General features: G+C 37.7%; 1 protein-coding gene across 1 annotated transcript in view; it reads left to right on the top strand.

Moving 5' to 3' along the window:
• The window catches only part of CCDC173 (coiled-coil domain containing 173), a 54,134-nt gene that overhangs the window by 8,631 nt on the left and 22,464 nt on the right, over positions 1 to 23,039 (top strand). The window contains exons 4-6 of the mRNA XM_036253348.1: positions 9,066 to 9,239; positions 9,333 to 9,526; positions 19,776 to 19,932. Coding sequence (XP_036109241.1) covers positions 9,066 to 9,239; positions 9,333 to 9,526; positions 19,776 to 19,932 — 525 coding nt within the window. The remainder of the gene's footprint in view (positions 1 to 9,065; positions 9,240 to 9,332; positions 9,527 to 19,775; positions 19,933 to 23,039) is intronic.

Raw genomic sequence — 23,039 nt, forward strand, 5'->3', positions numbered from 1 at the left:
TGAAATGTCTGTTCAAATCTTTAGCTGATTTTTTTTTTTAAATCGACAGTGATTTATCACTTTATTTATTTATCCTCACCCAAGGATATTTTTACATTTATCTTCAATGAGTAGGAGGGAGAGAGAAAGAGAAACAATAATGTGAGAGTGACACATCAATTGGTTGCCACCCACACGACCCCAACTGGGGTTGGGAATGATCTGCAACTGAGGTACATGCCTTTGGCCAGAATCAAACCCAGGACTCTTTGGTCTGCAGGCTGATTCTCTAGCCACTGAGCCAAATCAGCTAGGGCTCTTTTGCTGATTTTTAATCTGGATTTGTTTTCTTATTGAGTTTAGAGAAATTTAAAAACATATTCTGAATACAAACCCTTTATATATATTTGATTTGAAAATATTTTCTCCCAGTCTGTGGCTTGGCTTTTTACAACGTTACAGCGTGTCTCAAAGAGCAGAGTTTTTTATTATAGTGAAGTCTAGTTTATCAGGTTTTTTTTTTTTGGATCATTCTTTTTTTTTTTTTCTTCAATTTTTATTAATTTATTTTTATTACAGATGTTTCTCCTTTTTCCCCCCTAGACACCCTCTTCCCCATCCCGCTCCCAAGCCCCGTAGCATAGTTGTCTATGTCCATTGGTTATGCATACATACAGGTAAGTTCTTTGGTTCATCTCATCCATCCCCCTACCCCCCTACTCTGATGTTTGTCTGTCTGAACCATACTCCTTTCTATGCCTCTGGGTCTGTTTTGTTTATCAGCCCTTCTTATTCATTATATTCCACATATAAGTGAGATCATGTGGTATTTGCCTTTCTCTGATTGGCTTATTTCACTTAGCATGATACTCTCCAGGTCCCTTCATGTTGTCTCAAAGGATAAGAGATCTTTCTTACAGCTGCATAGTATTCCATTGTATATATATGTACCACAGCTTTTTTATCCACTCATTTATTGATGAACACTGGGGCTGTTTCCAGATATTAGCAATTGTAAATAGTGCTGCTATGAACATATATTCTTTCTGATTGGTATTTCAGGCTTCTTAGGATATATTCCTAGAAGTGGGATCAATGGGTCAAATGGCAATTCAATTTTTAATTTTTTGAGGTAACACCATATTTTGTGTCCTGCTATCTTGCCAAATTCATTTATTAAATCTAGCAGATTTTTGATGGAGTCTTTAGGGTTTTCTATGTATAATATCATGTCATCTGCAAATAATGACAGTTTCACTTCCTCCTTTCCAAGTTGGATTCCTTTTATTTTTTCTTCCTGTCTGATTACTGTGGCTAAGACTTCCAGTACTATGTTAAATAAGAGTGGCGAAAGTGGGCATCCCTGTCTTGTTCCTGTTCTTAAGGAAAATGCTTTTATTTTCTGCCCATTGAGTATGATGTTATCTGTAGGTTTTTCATATATGGCCTTTATTATGTTAAGATATGATCCCTCTATTCCCACATTGCTGAGTGTTTTTATCAGAAATGGGTGCTGGATTTTGTCAAATGCTTTTTCAGCATCTATTGATATGATCATATGGTTTTTAACTTTCATTTTGTTTATGTGGTGTATCACATTTATTGATTTGTGAATATCGTACTAGCCTTGTATCCCTGGGATGAATCCTACTTGGTCATGGTGAATAATTTTTTTAATGTATTGCTGGATCCGATTTGCTAGTATTTTGGTCAGGGTTTTGGCGTCTATGTTCATCATGGATATTGTCCTGTAGTTTTCTTTCTTTGTAATTCTTTATCTGGTTTTGAATTAGAATTATGCTGGCCTCATAAAATGAGTTTGGAAGTCTTTCTTGTTTTTGAATTATTGGAATAATTTGAGGAGAATGGGTATTAGTTCTTTGAATGTTTGGTAAAACTCCTCTGTGAAGCCATCCAGACCTGGGCTTTGGTTTGCTGGGAGAGTCTTGATTACCTCTTCAATTTCCTTAGTTGTTATTGGTCTGTTCAAGTTTTCTCTCTCTTTCTGGTCCAGTTTTGGGAGGCTATGTATTTCTAGAAATTTGTCCATTTTGCTTAGATTGTCCAATTTGTTGCCGTATAATTGTTCATAGTATTTTGTAACGATCCTTTGTATTTCTGTGTTGTCAGTTGTTACTTCTCCTCTTTCATTTCTTATTTTGTGTATTTGGGTTCTCTCTCTTTGTTTCTTGGTGAGTCTAGCTAAGGGCCCATCAATCTTGTTTATCTTTTCGAAGAACCAGCTCTTTGTTTCATTGGTCCTTTGAATTGTTTTTTTGGTTTCTATGTCATTTATTTCTGCTCTGATCTTTACTATTTTCCTCCTTCTACTTGCTTTGAGTTTTGTTTGTTTGCTTTCTAGTTCTTTAAGTTGTGAGGTTAGATAATCTATTAGAAATTTTTTTTTTGTTTCTCGAGGTAGGCCTGTAATGCTATGAACTTCCCTCTCAGAACTGCTTTCGCTGCATCCCACAGATTTTGTGTTGTGTGTTCATTTTCATTGGTTTCCAGGAAGATTTTAATTTCTTTCTTGATCTCCTTGGTAACCCGTTTATTGTTTGATAGCATGCTATTTGGCCTCCATGTGTTCAAATGTCTTTGCATGTTCTTGTTGCAATTGATTTCTAGTTTCATGCCATTGTGATCTGAGAAGATGCTTGATATGATTTCAGTCTTCTTGAACTTGTAGAGACTTAGTTTGTGTCCTAACATTTGGTCTATCTTTGAGAATGTCCCATGTGTACTTGAGAAGAATGTGAATTCTGCAGTTTAGGGGTATAATTCTCTGTAGATATCTATTAAATCCATTTGGTCTAGTGCATCATTTAGAGTCTCTGTTTCCTTCTTAATTTTTTTGTCTAGAGGATCTATCCAGTAATGTCAGCAGGATGATGAAATCCCCTGCTATGATTGTATTGCTGTCAGTTTCTCCATTGAAGTTCTCCAGAAGAGTTTTAATATATTTTGGTGCTCCTCTATTGGGTGCATATATGTTTACCAAGGTTATAGCTTCCTGTTGGATAGATCTTTTCAATATTATGTAGTGGCCTTCTTTGTCTCTAGTTATGGCCTTCATTTTGAACTTTATTTTTTCAGATATGAGTATTGCTACCCCAGCTTTTTTTCCCTTTCCATTTGTTTGGAAAATTTTTTTTTCATCCCTTCACTTTCAACCTATGTGAGTCTTTTGTTGTGAGGTGGGTCTCTTGTAAACAACATATATATGAGTCATGCTTTCTTATCCAGTCAGCTACTCTGTGTCTATTTTTTCGATGCATTCAATCCACTTACATTTAAGGTGATTATTGATATGTCTTTATTTATTACCATATTTGTTTAGTGTGGTTATATTTTTCTTCCTGTTTCTTCTGCTAATTACAGTAGTCCTTTTAACATTTCTTGCAGTGCTGGTTTGGTGCTCATGTATTCCCTTAGCCTTTTTTTTTTTTTTTTTGTCTGGGAAGCTCTTTATTTGACCTTCTATTTTGAATGATAGCCTTGCTGGGTAGAGTAGTCTTGGATTCAGATCCATGCTGTGTAGAGTAGTCTTGGATTCATGACCTTGATTACTTTATGCCATTCTATTCTAGCCTGTAGTGTTTCTGTTGAAAAGTCAGTCCATAGCCTTATGGGGGTTCCTTTATAGGTAACCTGTTGCTTATCTCTTGCTGCTTTTAGGATTCTCTCTTTGTCTTTAATTTTTGGCATTTTAATTATTATATGTCTTGGTGTGGGCCTGTTTGGGTTCTTCTTACTTGGGGCTCTCTGTTGCTTTCTGAACCTGAATATCTTCTTCTTTCACCTAGTTAGGGAAGTTTTCTGTCACTATTTCTTCAAATATATTCTCTAACCCTTGCTCATTTTCCTCTTCTTCTGGAACTTCTATGATGCAAATATTGTTACAATTCCAGTTGTTTCACAGTTCTCTTAAGCTACCTTTCTGTTTTTAATTGTTTTTTTTTTCTTTCGGTTTTCTGATTGGTTGATTTTTTTCTACCCTGTCTTCTAATTCACTGATCCAGTCCTCAGCTTCCTCTACTCTTCCAATGTGTTCTTTATTTCTGCTATGTCATTCTTCATTTTCACTTGGTTGGTTTTCAATGTTTTATATCTTTACTTATGGTGTTGAGGTCCTAATTCATGCTGTTGAGCTTCCTCAAGATTGTAACTCTGACCTCTACCTCTGATAACTTGCTTAACTGCATTTCATTGATCTCATCTTCAGTAGAGTTCTCTTGTTCTTTCATTTGGGATTTGTTTCTTTGTTTCACCATTTTGGCTATCTCAGTGGGTTTTGGAGCCTGCCAAGTTTTCCCTATGGGTGTCAATGTTCTGCTGCTTGTGGCTCCCTCTACTGGGTTTGGATGAGTGTTGGAGGACACACATTAAACCCCACTGTTGAGTCTTACTTTCCTGGGTGGATTTGTAAGACCAGGAAAGGTTCAGTTATCCTCTAGCTCTTTGCCTGGAGGCTATTAGTCTCAGTTACTTGATGAGCCTTGAGTTATAGCCCTCAGTTGAATGAAAAGCTCCCTCAGGTGTTCAGTATAGGAGGATTTTCAGAGGGTGGGGCAGATGCTGGTTGTTAATGAGCCTCAATTTGCATTTATCTGGCCCAGCTGAGTGGAATTAAATCTCCAAGGGAGAGGTTGCTGCTGCTTTTTTTTTTTTTTCCCTCACCCGAGGACATTTTTCCATTTTTTGTACAGATAGAGTGGGAGGAAGAGAGAGAGAGGGAAACATCGATGTGAAAGGGACACATCGAGTGGCTGCCACCCACACGACCAACCAGGGCTGGGGACAAACTGCAACCTAGGTACGTGCCCTTAGTGGGAACCGAACCCGGGTCTCTCCAGACCACAGGCGGATGCTCCAACCACTGAGCCAAACCAGCCAGGGCGGTTGCTGCTTCTTTCTAGAGCTCCAGGAATGGGCTCCCCAAGCAAGATGGCCACTGTCCTGTGTAGCAGTGACTCAGTGAAAACCCTGAGCACACTCCAAATACCAGGTGTTCCCACACAATTCTAGTTCAGTCTCCCCTCCCTCCTGTAGCCCAAGGTTAGTGGCTGTAGCTAATTTAGTACTCTGTCCTGGCCCTCTGAGCTGTGGAGCCAGATTGGGATTTTAACCCCGAGGGAGCTGCTCACAGCTAAACAGCTGCTGTCTGTGGACTCTCAGCCCACCCTGTTGCGCCTCTGCAGACCTACCAGGCTCAATTCAGTGTCGTTTTTTTCCTGTTCCTGGTTATATAGGTCCTTTCTTGCTGCTTTTCTGTTGCTTTTTCCTGACAATTTGTCTTTATTTTAGTTGTAATTCCAGTTTGGTCCTTGGAGATGGTCTGTGTAGCTTCCGTTCACTCCACCACCATTTTGGAATCCTATGGATCATTCTTTTAGTGATTTATCTAAGAAATCTGTGCTTAACCCAAGATCACAAAGATGTTCACCTGTGTTTAAGTTAATATTTTAGGTCTCATATATAGGTCTATGCTCTATTTTTAGTTAATTTTTTGTATGAAGTAAGGTATGAGTTGAAGTTTATATTTTTGCATATAAATATCCAATTGTTTCAGCATAATTTGTTGAAAAGACTATACTTTTCCTCACTGAATTGCCTTTGCACCTTTGTTGAAAATCCAGTGTCCATGTATATGCAGGGGAAACTTCTGGACTATTCATTTTGTTCCATTAATCTATTCATCTGTCTTTATTTCATTAACACACTGTCTTGAGAACTGTAGGTTTAATAAGTCTTGAAATCAGGTAATATTAGTCCTCTGACTTCATTCTTCTTTTTCAAATTTGTTTTGGATATACTAGGTCCTTTGCACTTGTATATAAATTTTAGAATCAGCTTGGGAATTTTTTTTCACTATAATAATTTCTTTATTTTTCATTACAATTGATGTTCAATATTAGTTTCATTTGTACAACATAGTGATTAGACATTTATATAACTTACAGAGTGATCACCCTGATACATCTAGTACCTATCTGACACCACAAATAGTTGTTACAATATGATATGTTGTACTTTACATTCCCATGACTGTTATGTAACTGCCATTTTGTATTTTCTTTTCCCAATTTGTACTTCTTACTCCCGTCACCTTTTTCACCAGTTCACCCAAACCCCTTCTCATCAGCTTGTGAATTTCTAAAAAAGCTCAAAAACAACCAGCTAGAATTTTTATTGCGTCTGTGTTGAATTTCTAGATCAATTTAGAGAGAATTTAGAGAGAATTACATCTAGATCAATCTAGAGAGAATTATATCTTGGCAGTACTGAGTCTTCTGACCCATGAACACAGTATCTGTATTTATTTATGTCTTATTTAATTTCTTTCAGCAGTGTTTTAATAGTTTTCACTATATAGGTCTTATTTATTTTTGTCATATTTATCCCTAAGTAATTCATATTTCTTATGCTATTGAAAGTGATATTTTTTAAAGTTTCAATTTGTTATTGTTCATTGTTGGCTACAGAAACAATATTTTATATATTGCTTTTGTATCCTGCAGTGTTGTTAATCTCACTTATTAGTTCTAGTAGTTTTTTTGTATGTGTGTAGATTCCATCAGATTGTCTACATAGGCAATCATGATGTCAGAAAGTGTGACAATTTTACTTCTTTCTTACCAATCTGGATGCCTTTTAGTTATTTTTCTTGCCTTATTGTACTGGTTAGAACCTCCAATGCAATGTTGAATAGATGTACTAAGAGTGGAAATTCTTTGTCCTAATCTTAAAGTAGTCATTCTTTTACTTTTAAGTGTGATGCTAGGTATAAGTTTACTGAAGAGGCTCTTAATCAAGTTGAACAAATTGCCTTCTGTCTCTAAATTGTTGCACTTCTTTTTGAAAAACAAAAACAAAAAACCAGATGGTTAGATTTTTTTTTAAAGTGTTTTTTGTGTGTGTTTCTATTAAGGTAATCATGAGGTTTTTATTTTTCATTTTGTTATATAGTTAGTTACATTGATTGATTTTCAAATATTGAAAATCAAACTTGCATTCCTGAGATAAACCTCTGTTGGTCATGATGTATTATCCATTTGCTGGATTTGACTTGCTAAAATATTAATTTTTCCATTTATGTTGAAGGATATTGGTCTGAAGTTTTCTTGAAATGTTTTTGTTTGGTTTTGGTATCAGGGTAATGCTGTTTATAATCATGAAGGTGTGCACAGAAAGACAGAACTTGAAACGATGAGAAATCAAGGCAGCTTCTTTTCATCTGCCTCGATTTGTCTATTTCCCTGCCTATCTCTTTCTAGAACAACGGTGTCTTTGCTGTGCTCCTCTCTGCTTCTGCTAGATTCTATAAGAGGTATATTAACCCATAGTTTAGTTCCATGTGCATGAGTGTGAAACTACTCCAAAATGGGGAAGTGTTGTCTGACTCCTTTCATTATCTCATCTGGGGGATAATGCTGGGGAAAAACGATTCTCACCCTCCTCCTCCCCCACTCACTTTCCAATATTGTTTCAAGCACTGAGAGGCAGGGCTTTTCCGGTTTTTTTTTGTTTTTTTTTTTTCCGTCAAATTGTTAAAACTGTGCAAGTATAATATCTCATGAACTAAAGATAGTTCTCACCTTTTTTTTTTTTTTTAACATTTGCATGTTTTCTTACTTTGTTGCAATATACATTATTTGTTTTTGGAAAGGGACATAAAAAGCTTGTGGTACCTTGCTTTTGGAACATTGTTCATAATTTATTAATTTTTTTCTAGAAGAGGAAAGAATTATATCATGACTAATATCATACATGTAATACATGACATTGTACAAAAGGCAAAACTATAGGGAAAGAAAACAGATCAGTATTTGTAAGGGCTGCAGATGGTGGGTATGATTCACTATAAATGGGCTGAGGGAATTTTTGGGGAGGATGGAACTGTTCTATAAGTGACTTATGCATTTGTAAAACTATATATCAAAAGGGTTTGTGTACATTATACTCTAAAAAAAAAAATTCTGTCCATAAAGGGATAGGGGAGTAGAATATACAACCCCTATTATTTTTAATGCATGAGTAGCATACTATACATAATACTTTATACCTCATGGGTGTTAAAGAAAAAGAAGAAGAAATGTAGTAGTAAAAACTGCAATATAGGCACAGGAATTGACAAAAGAATAGATCAGAAGACAGATCTTAAAAACAATCCCATGTTGCCCTGGCCGGTTTGGCTCAGCGGTTAGAGCGTCGGCCTGCGGTCCTGAGAGAGCCGGGTTCGGTTCCCGCTAAGGGCGCGTACCTCGGTTGCGGTTTGTCCCCGGCCCTGGTTGGTCGTGCGGGTGGCAGCCACTCGATGTGTTCCTTTCACATCGATGTTTCTCTCTCTCTCTCTGTTCCTCTCTCTCCCTCCCACTCTACCTGAACAAAAAACAACAACAACAAAAAAAAACAATCCCATGTTATATATGGGAACTTGACATATGACAGAAATGTCATTGCAAATCAGAAGGGAAAGGACAGGAATTCAATAACTAATACTGAGATAATTGGCATATGAAAAAGATAAAATTATATCCCTGTGGTACAGAATACACAAAAATGAATTTCAGCTGGATTAAAGACCTGAATGTGAACAGCAAAACAGTAAAACTCTTAAAATAAATTATAGAATATCTTCAGGATTTCAGACTAAGTAAGATTTTCTTAAGATAGCCCTGGCCGGTTTGGCTCAGCGGTTAGAGCGTTGGCCTGCAGACCAGAGAGTCCTAGGTTTGGTTCCTGCTAAGGGCATGTACCTTGGTTGCCATTTGTCCCTGGCCCCAGTTGGGGTCGAATGGGTGGCAACCAGTCGATGTGTCTCTCTCACATCAATGTTTCTCTCTCTCTCTTCCTCTCTTTCTCTCTCCCGCTCTATCTGAAGATAAATGCAACAATGCCCCCCAGTGAGGATAAACTAAAAACAAATTAGCTCATGAGGGTAATCTTATATTTTATTTGTTAATGATAAATGAAAATACAATAAAGACTAGTAATGAAAACTCAAATGATCACATTATAATGTTCAGTTTTGTGAAATTTAATTGAAAAATGAAAACAGAAGACTGCTTTTGTCTTTTTTGCAGGGGATGAGACAACAGAAACTTAAAGCCAAAAAGAAGCGTGATGAAGAAATAGAGAAAGAAAGACAAATTCTTGATGTGGAAGAAGCAATATATAAACAAGGAGAACGAAAAAAGGCCATTGAACATGCGAAACAATATCAATTTTACCAGACAGAAAGAGTGAAAAATTTTCATGTACTACTTGGATTTTCTTGTATTTTTATATATTTAACAATTTATACACAGACTTTTTTTAAATTAAAATACTGCCTTTTTTTTTTTTTTAAGTCAGGACTTCTTCTTAGTAGAGTGATGAAAGAACGTGATGCACAGATTGAATACCAAAAGAGTAGAATAAAATCAGATAAGAAATGGGAGGAACACTTGAAACTCAACATTGAAAAAGCTCTTAAGGAAGAACAAGAAAAAGCAGAAAAACGACGGAGTGATAGAATAGCTCTTGCCAATGATCATTTAAAACAGTATGTATATATAAATTACCTTTTTTGTACCTTTCTCTTTATTTATTTTTTAATCCTCACCTGAGTGCATTTTTGCATTTATCTTTAGATAGAGCAGGAGGGATAGAAGGGGGAAGAGAGAGAAAGAAACATCGATGTTAAGAGAGACACATGACTTGTTGCTACTCACACGACCCCAGCCAGGGCCAGGGACAAACTGCAACTGAGGTATGTGCCCTCAGCGGGAACTGAACCCGGGGCTCTCTGGTCTGTGGGCCGACACTCTAACCACCGAGCAACCTGCCAGGGCTTCCTCTTTTTCTCATAATGAATATGGCTTTCTTTTCTGATTATAAAAATAATACATGCTAAAATACTTAGTAAGTAGAGCAAAATACAGGGAAAGAGGTTAAAAATCATTATTACTTCTTACCCAAAGGTAATATATTGGTTATATTGTCACAATAATGCTGCAAAACAAACAACCGAACAATCTAGGGGCATTCACCAATAAACATTTATTTTTCATGTATCTGTGGGATGGTTGGGCTTGGTTGGCAGCTTTTCTTCAAACTGTAGGACTGGCTGGGTTTGCTTGTTGTTATGGGCAGGGCCTGGTGTATTCATTCTGAAGACCTAGATGAAGGGATAGTAATATCCAGTTCTGGATAGTATTTTATTTTGATTTTTTGCTAAATTAGTGGGCAAAAAATTGTATCTTTTAATTTTTAGTAATTTTAGTGAGGCAGCCAACTATGGAAAGCTTTTCTTATGGTATTGACAAAGATGCAAGAGAATGAGCCCAAGCTTGCAAGAACATGGCTAAACCCAAAGTCAAAGGTCAAGGAAAATATCAATGAGTCTAAACACATGGCTAAGCCCAACAACAGTGAAACAAGAAATAAACTCCCACAGAAGTAGGGAGTGAGAGTGAGTCTTTTTGAATAATAACCTAATCCACCACAATAATCTCTTATTGTTTTGGTATATAGCCATATAGACCTTTTTTGATGGTGGTGGTGGAGGGGGTTGGATTCATCCAGGGATAATTTATATTGAGTAATATTCGCCTGTTTAAAAGCATAGAGCTGCCCTGGCCGGTTTGGCTCAGCGGTTAGAGCGTTGGCCTGCGGTCCAGAGAGACCCGGGTTCGGTTCCTGCTAAGGGCATGTACCTCGGTTGCAGTTTGTCCCCGGCCCTGGTTGGTCGTGCGGGTGGCAGCCACTCGATGTGTCCCTTTCACATAGATGTTTCTCCCTCTGTCTCCCTCTCTCTCCCTCCCACTCTATCTGAACAACAACAACAACAAAAAGGAAAAATGTCCTCGGGTGAGAATTAAAAAAAAAAAAAAGCATAGAGCTGTATACCATCCCAAAATCAGCTTACAGAACACTTTCATCACTCTAAATAGGTTCCCTCATGTCCCTTTGAACTCAATTCTATCCCCTACCCTCAGCCTCTGGAAATCTTTGATCCACTGATACAGACTATTTATTTAATATGTGTATGTGTGTGTGTGTGTGTGTGTGTGTGTGTGTGTGTGTATTCACATTCAATAAATATATATATACTCACATTTTATATATACTCATATTTTAATTAATATATATAATATATATGCTCACATTTTATAAAATAAAATTGCATCAACTACCATTTTATTAAATATTTTTTTCATTTACCAGTATATCATGAGCTCTTGCCATGTCAGTAAATTGAAATCAAACCTGATCTCTTTTTTTAAAAATAACTAATATATATATGTGTGTATATATATGTATATATACATATATATACACATATATATGTATATATACATATACACACACACATATATATATATATATATATATATATATGGTGGAAGTGCTATTTGTATATCATTTTACTTACTTTTCTAAATAGCTGATACATGCTAATAGGAAACGGCACAAAAAGAATTCAGAAAAAGTCTATTCTGTGTCCACTAGCCACTTTGTTTCTCCAATGTGAGATTACCAGTTTTCTTACACTGTAGTTTAAATGTGCACAAATTGTATAAATGTATCAAAAATTTTAAACAATACTGTATTGTATTGGTGGACATTATAGAATTTTGAAATTCAGTTAAACAAAATGAAAAATAATAAAAAATCACCAGAAACTTTGTGATCTAGAGTAGGTGCTGTTACCATTGGATGCATGTTTGTCTACTACTACAAATTATTTTTTTAAATTATTTTTGCAAATAATAAATGCATATATACTTATTTAAATTCAAGCTCTTCATATCCACCTTGTTCAATGTCTCTCTCTCTCTCTTTTTAATAGTTAAGGTTTTTATTTATTTATTTTATTATTTTTTTATCCTCACCCGAGGACATTTTTCCATATTTTGTTCAGATAGAGTGGGAGGGGGAGAGAGAGAGAGAGAGAGAGAGAGAGAGAGAAACATCGACATGAAAGGGACACGTTGAGTGGCTGCCACCCGCACAACCCAACCAGGGCCGGGGACAAACTGCAACCGAGGTACATGCCCTTAGCGGGAACCGAACCTGGGTCTCTCTGGACCTCAGGTCGACGCTCTAACCGCTGAGCCAAACCAGCCAGGGCCAATGTCTGTCTCTGTAAGTCCCTTTTCCTCTTACCAAAAAGCCAATATAAAGTTTTGTAACTATCTCTTCAAAATGTTTTATTGAAGTTACTGATACTTACATACAGGACATATATATATTTGGTTAATCCTCACCTGAGGATATTTTTCTATTGACTTTTAGCAGAGTAGAAAGGAGGGAGTGGGGAGAGAGAAAGAAACATTGATGTGAGAGAAACAACACATTGATTGCCTTCCGTACGACTCAGACTGGGGCAGGGGATTGAACTTGCAACCCAGGTACATGCCCTCGACTGGGAATCGAACCCATGACCCTTCAGTCAGAGGCTTGATGTTCTTACCGCTGAGCCAAACTGGCCAGGGTGTGTATATTTTTTAATATGGATGTTATACAATATATTTTTCTGTGATTTCATTTTTTCATTCAACAATATACCTTAAATATCTTTTAAGCCAGATATATGGATCTATCAAATATTTTAAAATAATCATATTGTATACAATGCATGTACCATTATTTATTTAACTATATTATTATTGAGGGAAATTTGACACCCCCCCATTTCTAAGTGCTGCAGTAAACATCATTAAGCGTATATCTTTTGTAACTTTTGTGCAAAGATGCATTTATGTAGGATAGATTTCTTGAAATGGACTTAGATTTTACACTTGGAGAGAGACTGCCCAATTGCCCTTTGAGAAGGCTGTAAGTGTACCTTCATCAATGATGTCTGTTGCCCTTTTCTTCTGTTTTTAAAAAAATATATGTTTTTATTGATTTTTTAGAGAGAGATAGAAACATTGATGTGAGAGAGAAATATCAATCAGCTGCCTCCTACACGACCCCACTGGGGATCGAGCCCGCAACCCAGTCATGTGCCCTGACCAGGAATCAAACCAGGACCTCTCAGTCCATGGGACAACACTCAACTCACTGAGCCACACCAGCCTTTTCTTTATACTGTAACCAATTTTGGGAAGTGCTATTTTTTGGTAAAGTTAGCAGGCAAAAAATCCTATCTTTTAATTTACATTTCTAGTAATTTTAGTGAGGCTGAGCATTTTTTTACATGTAAATGTTCATTTGTTTGGGTTTTTATTATCATGAATTGGTTACTCCATTGTTCTCTTGTGTAGGTTGTTTCATATTGGTATGTATGTTTGTCATTGATTAAAAACTGATTAATAAGCAGTTTTTTTGTTTGTTTTTTTATCCTCACCCAAGGACATTTTTCCATTTTTTGTTTATATAGAGTGGGGGGGGGGGGGGAGAGAGAGAGAGAGAGAGAGAGAGAGAGAGAGAGAGAAAGCATTGACACGAAAAGGACACATCAAGTGGCTGCCACCCGCACTACCAACCAGGGCCGGGGACAAACCGCAACCGAGGTACGTGCCCTTAGTGGGAACCGAACCCGGGTCTCTCTGGACCGCAGGCTGACGCTCTAACTGCTGAGCCAAACCGGCCAGGGCAATAAGCAGTTTTTTAAAAAGATATTTTAAAACTTATTTCTTAGAGAGGAAGGAAGAGGGAGGGAAAGAGAGAGACATCAATGTGAAAGTGGAACATCGATTGGCTGCCTCTTGTATACCTTCTACCAGGGTTTGAGACCACAACCCAGGCATGTGCCCTGACCAGGAATCAAACTGGCAACCTTTTGGTGCCTTGGGTGATGCCCAACCAACTGATCCACATGGGCCAGTGCAAGCACTTTTTATCTATGTTGATATACTAATTTCTTAGACTCTGCAGATTTTTTTCATCTTTTCTGAATGGTTTTCAGTAGTTAGAAGATATTTATTTTTATGTGTTCAAGTCTGTCCTTTTATTATGATTTTGTTTTTGTATACATATTTATTTCTCAAAATCACAAATGTGTAAGTGATGTAGACATCAATTCTCAGGATGTATATGTTGCCAGATTGTATTCTTTAGTTCTTTTAACCTTTAGTTAAAAGAGAGGAGTAACCTTTGGATTTATTGTAATTTTTTTTTTCCTTTGGTGGTGTAGAATCCAAGGGTTTGTGCAAGTTAGGGATGGAACTGTTGGCAAAGGGAGGCAAATATTTGCTCAGTGAGTCACCTTTAATAAGTCTCTCTTTTTATATTAGCTATTGCAGCTCAGAGATAATTACAGGTAGCAACTTAATCTTCAGCAAGCCACCTGGCAAGTACAAACACCTTCACAGGCCATCTGCCTTTGCACATAAGCTGTGTTTGGGCCACAGGATCGCCTTGTCTAGTGGTGTTGGGCAATGTTAGAGGTTCAAGCAGGTTTAGGATTTGCTTTAGTTATTTCTTTGGCTTGTCTTCATTGTAGTCCAGATGTTCATCGGCCTCTGAGGTCAGCATAAATTCCTTTATTTACTCTTCACAATGGACTCTGTCTTTGTGAATGGGGGCCATCTATCACTTATCCTCACTGCACTTTAATTGCCTTATTGTTCCTGGAAATCTCTTGAAAATTCATGTATGTGGGTAAGATGCTGCTTTAGTTTCTAGTAGTGATGTAGAATCTCCCTCATTCCACTGATTGCATTGTGGGGAATTAGTAGGGGAATGTTTGACACCATGAGCTTGGGTTGCCAGTTTTGTTCTTGAAGTCCTAATTTTAAATGTGTTAAGAGCCCTGGCTGGTTTGGCTCAGCAGTTAGAGCATTGGCCCGCAGACCAAAGAGTTGTGGGTTCAATTCCGGTCAAGGGCATGTACCTCCATTGCAGTTCATCCCCGGACCTGGTCAGGGTCATGCAGGAGGCAGCCAATTGATGTGTCCCTTTCACATTGGTGTTTCTCTCTCTCTCCCTCTCTCTCTCCCCCTCCCTCCCACTCTATCTGAAGATAAATAGAAAAATATCCTTTGGTGAGGATTAAAATAATAATAATAGTAATAAATGCATTATTATTTAATTCTGTAATTGAAGACAACAGAGGAAAATGTAAAATTATTACTATAAATGGTTTTTTAAAGTATATGAATTTACAAAGTTATCACCAAGTTGTGTTCTGTTGAATGTTAATTTATGTGTCAGTTTTATACAACTCAGAATGCTTGTAACATTAAAATACCATTTGGAATGGCAATGAGCTCATAACAAGCCTCTTTAAGCCAACAAAACTGGAGTAGTAGCACTGATATTTTCCTGAGTGGAAGCAGAAGACCATGCAGTAGAAAAGAGAGGAAAAGGAGCATATTTCTTCCTTTCTTGAATAGTAAGCATTTATTCAAGGGAAAAGTTTTAAGATAGGCTATTTATTTATTCATTCATTAGTTTGTTTATTTATTTATTTATTTATTTATTTATTTATTTATTTATTTATTCATTCATTCAATCATCCATTCATTGTTACAAACACTTATTGAACAATCTACATGTGCCAGCTACTGCTTTAGTCACTGAAAATATGAAGACGAATAAAATAGTCTTTTTCCTTATGTTCACAATTGGGAGAAGGCTATAGATATGAAACAAATAATTACAGTTGACCCTTGAACAACATGGGTTTAACTATGAGGATCCACTTATACATAATTTTTTTCAATAAATAGTACAGTACTATAAATATATTATCCCTTATGCTTTTATTCATAGTATTTTCTTTTCTCTAGCTTACTTTATTGTAAGAATCCAATACATAATACATATAACATATAAAATATGTGTTAATCAACTAGGATTGGTAAGGCTTCTGGTCACCAGCAGGCTACTGGTAGTTAAGTTTTTGGGGAGTCAAAAGTTATACATGGATTTTCAATGTACAGGGGGTCAGCACCCCTGTCCCCTGCATTGTTCAAAGGTCAACTATAGAATATGATGGTAAATATTTTGGCGAATATGTGTATGTGGTGTGTGGAAGCATATAAAATGGACATGTGATCCAGTGTAGAAAAGGCGTTTCAAAAGAAATCAGCCCCTGCACTTAATTCTAATGTTTCAGATCTTTCATGCCTCAAGCACCTTCCAAACCCTTGCATACAGAGCCTTCTCACATGTTTTTTTTTCTTTTATCTGGATTTTACCCTTCCATTCTTCATTTATGGGTTTCTCATCAGCTCAAAGAGATCTTCCCTGTGTTAGGGAACAGCTCTGTCCAAAGTTATGTAAAATGAATAGCTCAGTTGTTTTCCTTGGTCTCTTATTTCTTTATAACACTTACCTTGATTTTTAATTTACATTCTTTGTCTATTTAGTTTGTTTATTTGTTTGTTTCTGCCTATCTTTCTCACTAGGAATGTGAACTTTTTGAGGATAGGAACCATGCTTGTCTGTTTAATCATTATAGTAGAAATTCAATAAAAGTTGTTAAATAAATGAATGAGAGACCTAAGAATTACAGAAGAGATAGGTATGATTCTTACATCTCTAGCATAGGTAACTGAAAAGAAGGTGTTACTATTCACCAAGATAAGAACAAGAGGCCAAAAGCATTCATTTTGAAGAGAGAAGGATGATGAATTTGGTTTTAGACATAGTGAATATAATAGTCAGGTGGTGATGCCTAGTGGGTTGTTTCTACAAGAATCACGTGTGTGTATTATAATAGAGTCAGACCTCATTTTTGATGTTTGACTGCTGATTTATTTTTAGGCTTCACCCTCCCTTCCCCTTTGCCCTACACCTGCACAGGCTGATTAGAATGCCCCTGGACTTATCTTCTCCTTTGGCACCAGCAGGAAATTTAAATCTCCTGTGCACAGGAACATTTCCCTAGTCCCACCCGTTAGTCACAATTAGGGCCCAAACCCACTCCCTCTGCTTTGCCCAAGTCAATCCAGACCCACTTGTGTCTGCACAGCTCTCAGTTGTTCTTGGTTGAGGGATACTTTTAAATTCCCTTGGTGTGTGGAGTGTCAACTGAACCAAATTTTGGGTAGGGGTCTCTCTTGCTTTTTTATGTGAGGACGATACAGCATCTATATAAGCTCAAGTCAAATCTGTGCTAGACAAATATAGATTTGGCGCCTTCAGAATGTGAATCAGAGATAACGAAGAGGTTTCATGACAAATTCTGCTCTGAGTATTAGGGAGAGGCTGCCCAGTGCATTGGGTTGGGAAGAACCAAGACTCAGCAGGAATATTGGTGGTGTGGACATGGGTGTTGGGAGTATAGATATGAATGGTATGTATTTCTTGGATTTCCTTCCACATGTTAACTTTGCATTAAGCTAAATTAATGGCAGGTAGTTGAGTAGTCTTCCCAAACTAAGGTAAAAGTCTTTGTTGACAGGTAATTCAATATTATTTAATAGTTACATATTATTTATATAAGTCACTGATAATATTACCTCTTCACTGCCCCTAGATAGATTTTTGTTCTTATTCACTCTCAGAACAGGTAAATTTTGCCTAGCTGATGTGGCTCAGTAGATTGAACGTCATCCCATGAACTGAGAGGTCGAGGTTCAATTCCTGGTTAAGGGAACATGCCTGGTTTTCAGGCTCGATCCCCAGTAGGGGATGTGCAGGAGGCAGCTGCTCGATGTTTCTCTCTCATATCGATCTATCTTTCTCTCTCTAAAAAAATCAATAAAAACATATTTAAAAAAAGAATAGGCAAATTTCTTTGTGAAAACAATGTATTATTCAATACACACATAGGTATAATGTTGGTGATTCCCAGATTGGCTAAAGAATAAAACTGAAAATTTTTTTATCATGTTGTTTTCCTTTAAAGTAGCAATTTTAAGCCTTCAAAAATTTCATTTCTCAAAATTGGATACATTTATTTTTATGTCCTTTAAATCTTGATTGTTGACTTGTGAGTTTGCTTCTAAGAGACTGGTAAAGTATTAAATAGTTCTAACAACTTAAACAAACAAACAAATTGCCCTGGCTGGTTTGGCTCAGTGGTTCGAGCAATGGCCTGCGGTCCAGAGAGACCTGGGTTCGGTTCCCTCTAAGGGCACGTACTTCGGTTGCAGTTTGTCCCTGGCCCTGGTTGGGTCATGCGGGTGGCAACCACTCGATGTGTCCCTTTCACGTCGATGTTTCTCTCTCTCTCTCTCCCTCCCATTCTATCTGAACAAAATATGGAAAAATATCCTCGGGTGAGGATTAAAAAACAAACAAACAAAAAAACAAATTAATGAAAATTTGTAAACCTAATATTTTTAGGGCAATCATAAACCTGGTTTAGCTGCGGCCAGCAGTGACCTTTTTCTTAGTTCCTTTTAAAGAGAGTGGCTATGACTCCAAAACTGCTTACTCTGTACAGATGAATCAACTAGGAATCTCTGTTCTGAATGGGCTTAATAATACCACAGGGAACTTACTAGCTCGTTTAGCTGTATAGTCCTCCATGGCACAGGGGAGGTAATTTTCCCCTTCCAGAAGCTGAGGGAGGGGAAAAATGTTTTTGATTGGGTGCATGGGAAAAAAAGGTTTATTCCTCAGTCTTTCAGTCCATTTAAGCGGATTGTTACCCTGTGCCTACCTGCTCAGGAATATAAAAAAGCTAGAGACAGCAGATAGCGGTAGTGGAACAGCCTGCATACTTGCTGATTGGCGGACAAGGACCCACGGGCAAGTAGACATCTCAGGCTTCAGCTGTCTTGCCAGCATGCAGAGGATTGGCGGCCAGAGAGCACTCAGAGCCTGCAATAAACTGATAGCAGAATCTGCTGTAGTAATAGTGGTGGGTCTTGGGAGATGGGTTGAAAAGGTGGAGCTAGAACTAAATCTTCCAGATCAGAGCTCAACAGTGATGAGCCTGCTCAGGGATCTCTGAAGAACTCACACATTAAGCCCTTTGAGAGAACTAGCATTTGGTGGCTTACCACTGAGAAGGCATCAATAGCTGGTCAGTGTTGGCTACTGGAGAAATGACAATCAAAGTGGCCAGTTGGATAAGGAAACCTTTGTTTCTCTCTTTCCATGAAACGCCTTCTCCTGAGTGGCTAGTGCTGAAATTGAGAAGCACTAGAGATTAGGGACTTCTCAGGGGAAAAAAAAGGTCACCATTCTACTATACAGTCCTTCACTTAACCGGTTCTTTCTAAAAGAAAGGAATATTTGAAGTTCTAGTGTAGGACTTAGTTTTGGTGAGGAATGAAACAAATTTCAAAGAGAAATATTAGCAAATTTAGGCCAACCGATTTGGGTTTGATTTTAAACACAGCTCTTTATATATCTGCCTTGACCCACCCTCCTACCTCCAAATCCACAAGTTCTTCCTTATAGTTTCAAATCATCCCAGATTAGAGTCTAATTCATTTCTTTAAAATACAACTGTTTGCCCTGGCCAGTTTGGCTCAGCGGTTAGAGCATTGGCCTGCGGTCTGGAGAGACCCGGGTTCGGTTCCCGCTAAGGGCATGTACTTCGGTTGCAGTTTGTCCCCGGCTCTGGCTGGTCGTGTGGGTGGCAGCCACTCGATGTGTCCCTTTCATGTCGATGTTTCTCTCTCTCTCTCTCTTCCTCTCTCTCCCTCCCACTCTATCTGTACAAAAAATGGAAAAATGTCCTCGGGTGAGGATAAAAAAAAAAAAAAAATTAAAAAAAAAAAATACAACTGTTTTTTGCTTTGCTCTCAATTATAATTAACCTTCCTTCCTTCCTTCCTTCCTTCCTTCCTTCCTTCCTTCCTTCCTTCCTTCCTTCCTTCCTTCCTTTTCTCCTCCTCCTCCTCCTCCTCCTCCTCCTCTCCCTCCCCCTCCCCCTCCTCCTTCTCCTTCTGCTTTAGAATAAAGGAACATGAAGAGGAAGAAGAAAGAAGGAGAAAATGTGAAGAAAAGGATGCTGAGGAAATAAAGAAACAGACTTCATTATATGAAATAGAAATGAGAAAAACACTAGAAAAGAAAAAAGAAGAGATAAATGAAAGCAGGAGGCTGTTTTATGTAAGTTGAAAATATAGCATCTCTTCAAAATATGTACAAAGTTCAGTGCCTAAGTTTTAATATATTTTTTAAAAATAATAGTGGATTAGAAAGCAATAGTGGATTGCTTAAATTGGATTTCTTTTTTTTTTTATCCTCACCCGAGGACATTTTTCCATTTTTTGTTCAGATAGAGCGGGAGGGAGAGAGAGGAAGAGAGAGAGAGAGAAACTTTGACGTGAAAGGGACACATCGAGTGGCTGCCACCCGCACGACCAACCAGGGCCGGGGACAAACTGCAACTGAGGAACATGCCCTTAGCGGGAACTGAACCCGGGTCTCTCTGCATCGAGCCAAACCGGCCAGGGCTAAATTGGATTTCTAAGTATATTTTGGGGGAGCTATATTTGTTGTGGTTTTATATGGATGTGCTCTCATGAATGAACAAGAAAGAAGAGAATGAGACTTTTTTTTCCCAAATGAATTTATTTTTCTATCCTTAAAATCAGAGTTATCATATATATTAAGTTGCAAAAATATAGTATATCTTGATTTATCAATTTTAGACATTTTCTGTGTTTTGCCCTAGCAGTTGAGGATTTAACGCAACTGAGATAGCTTCTCTTTTTTTGCAACCAATTGATGTTTCTCTCTCACAACCTTTTGGTATAGAGGATAACAATCCAATCAACTGAGCCACCCAGCCAGGGCTGTATATCTTCTGTGAAATGTCTATTCGATTCCCGGTCAGAGCACATATCTAGGTTGTGGGTTCAATCCCAGGTTAGAGTGTATATGGGAGGCAACCAATTGATGTTTCTCTCTCACATTGATGTTTCTGTCTCTCACTCTTGCTCTTGCTCTCTCCCTTCCTCTCTCTCTTAAAAAAATCAATTAAAAAATATATCCTCAGGTGAGGATATATATATATGTTTTTATTATTGATTTTAGAGAGGGAAGAAAGGAGAAAGGAGAGAGAGAGACACACAATGACGTGAGAGGGTCATATCAATCAGCTGCTTCCTGAACACCCCCCACTGGGGATCAAGCCCTCAAGCTAGGTAGGTATGTGCCATGACCAGGAATCAAATCAGCAACTACTCGGTGCATGGAACGACACTCAACCAACTGAGCCACACCAGCCAGGGCAAGGATATATACATATATATTTTGTTTGTTTGTTTGTTTGTTTGAATTTATATATATATATATATATATATATATTTTTTTTTTTTTAGAAAGAGAGTAAGGAACTTTTCTGGAAGTCTTAACAATTTCCATTAAGTCTCATTGCTCATAATTTAGTCACACCTAGGTGAATGGAAAGCTTGGAAATATAGTCTTCTAGCTGAGTATATTACCTACTACTAATGCAGAAGACAACAAAGAATCTTGGATAGGCAATTAATTATTCCTGCCACTTTTGTTTTTTTGTTCAACTTTGAGAGTTATCCTCAACTTTGTCTTTAAGCCTTCAATTGAATTTTTTTAATCCTCACCTGATGATACGTTTTTCTTTCTCTTTTTAAAAATATGTTTTTATTGATTTTTTAGAGAGAGGAAGGGAGAGAGAGAGAGAAACATCTATGTGAGAGAGAAACATCCACCCAGTGCCTCCTGCACGCCCCCTACTGGGGATGAGCCTGAAACCCCGTCATATGCCCTTACCTAAAATTGAACTGGGACCTCTCAGTCCACTGGATGATGCTCAATCCATTGAGCCACACAGATTACACCGAGGATATGTTTTTCACTGATTCTATAGAGAGAAGAAAGGAGAGGGAGAGAAACATTGACGAGAGAGAAAAACATTGGTTGCCACCATGGGAGATTGAACCTGCAACCTGGGTATGTACCCTGACCAGGAATCAAACCCATGACCCTTTGGTGCATGGGATGACACTCGAACCAACTAAGCCACACCTGCCAGGGCCTTCTGTTGAGTTTTTTTTATTATTATTTTTTATTTTTTTATCCTCACCCAAGGACATTTTTTGCATTTATCTTCAGATAGAGTGGAAGGGAGAGAGTGGGGAAGAGAGAGAGAGAAACATCAATGTGAGAGAGACACATTAACTGGTTGCCAGCCACATGACCCCAACCTGGCAGGGACAAACTGCAACTAAGGTATGTGCCCTTAGTAGGAACCAAATCCGGGACTCTCTGGTCTGCAGGCCAATGCTCTAACCACTGAGTAAAACTGACCAGGGCGTCTATTGAGTTTTGTTTTTTTTAATTGATTAATTTTTGTTAGAGATGTTTCTCCTTTTCCCCCCAATGATTCACCACTCCCCGCCCCCCTGCCCTGTCCCCAGCTTTGTTGTCCATGTCCATTGTTCATGCATACGTGCATATAAGTTCTGTGGTTTATTTCTCCCCCACCACCCTCTCTTCTGGGGATTGTCAGTCTGTACCCCACTTCCACGTCTCTGGGACTACCCCATTCCTCAGACTGTTATGTTCATTATATTCCACAAATAAGTGAGATCATATGATACTTGTCTTTCTCTGTTTGGCTTGTTTCACTTAGGATGATACTTTCCAGGTCCCTCCATGTAGTCTCAAAGGATAAGAGATCTTTCTTTCTTACAGCTGCATAGTACTCCATTGTGTATATGTACCACTGCTTTTTTATCCATTCATCTACTGATGGACACTTGGGCTGTTTCCAGATCTTAGCTATTGTAAATAGTGCTGCTATGAACATGGAGGTACATATATTATTTCTGATTGGTGTTTCAGGCTTCTTAGGGTATATTCCTAGAAGTGAGATCACTGGGTCAAATGGCAGTTCAGTTTTTAATTTTTTGAGGTAACACCATATTGTTTTCCATAGTGGCTGCACCGGTCTGCATTCCCACCAGCAGTGTACTAGGGTCCCCTTTTTTCCACACCTTCGCCAACACTTGTTGTTTGATGATTAAAAAGAAAAAAAAAGTTGAGTTTTTAATTTTAGCTATCAAAATTCTAATTTCTAAGAGTTTTACTTGTAATTTTATTTTTATTTTTGCATAAAATCTTATATTTGGTTCATGGATGCAATATTTTCATATCTCTAAGTCACTTTGGAATGCGACAGACCTTGTTTTGAAAGGTAACTCTGCCACTTACTATCTATGTATGTGATC

This window comes from Molossus molossus, unplaced genomic scaffold, assembly GCF_014108415.1.
Source record: "Molossus molossus isolate mMolMol1 unplaced genomic scaffold, mMolMol1.p scaffold_m16_p_11, whole genome shotgun sequence".
In the NCBI taxonomy this organism is placed as follows: domain Eukaryota; kingdom Metazoa; phylum Chordata; class Mammalia; order Chiroptera; family Molossidae; genus Molossus; species Molossus molossus.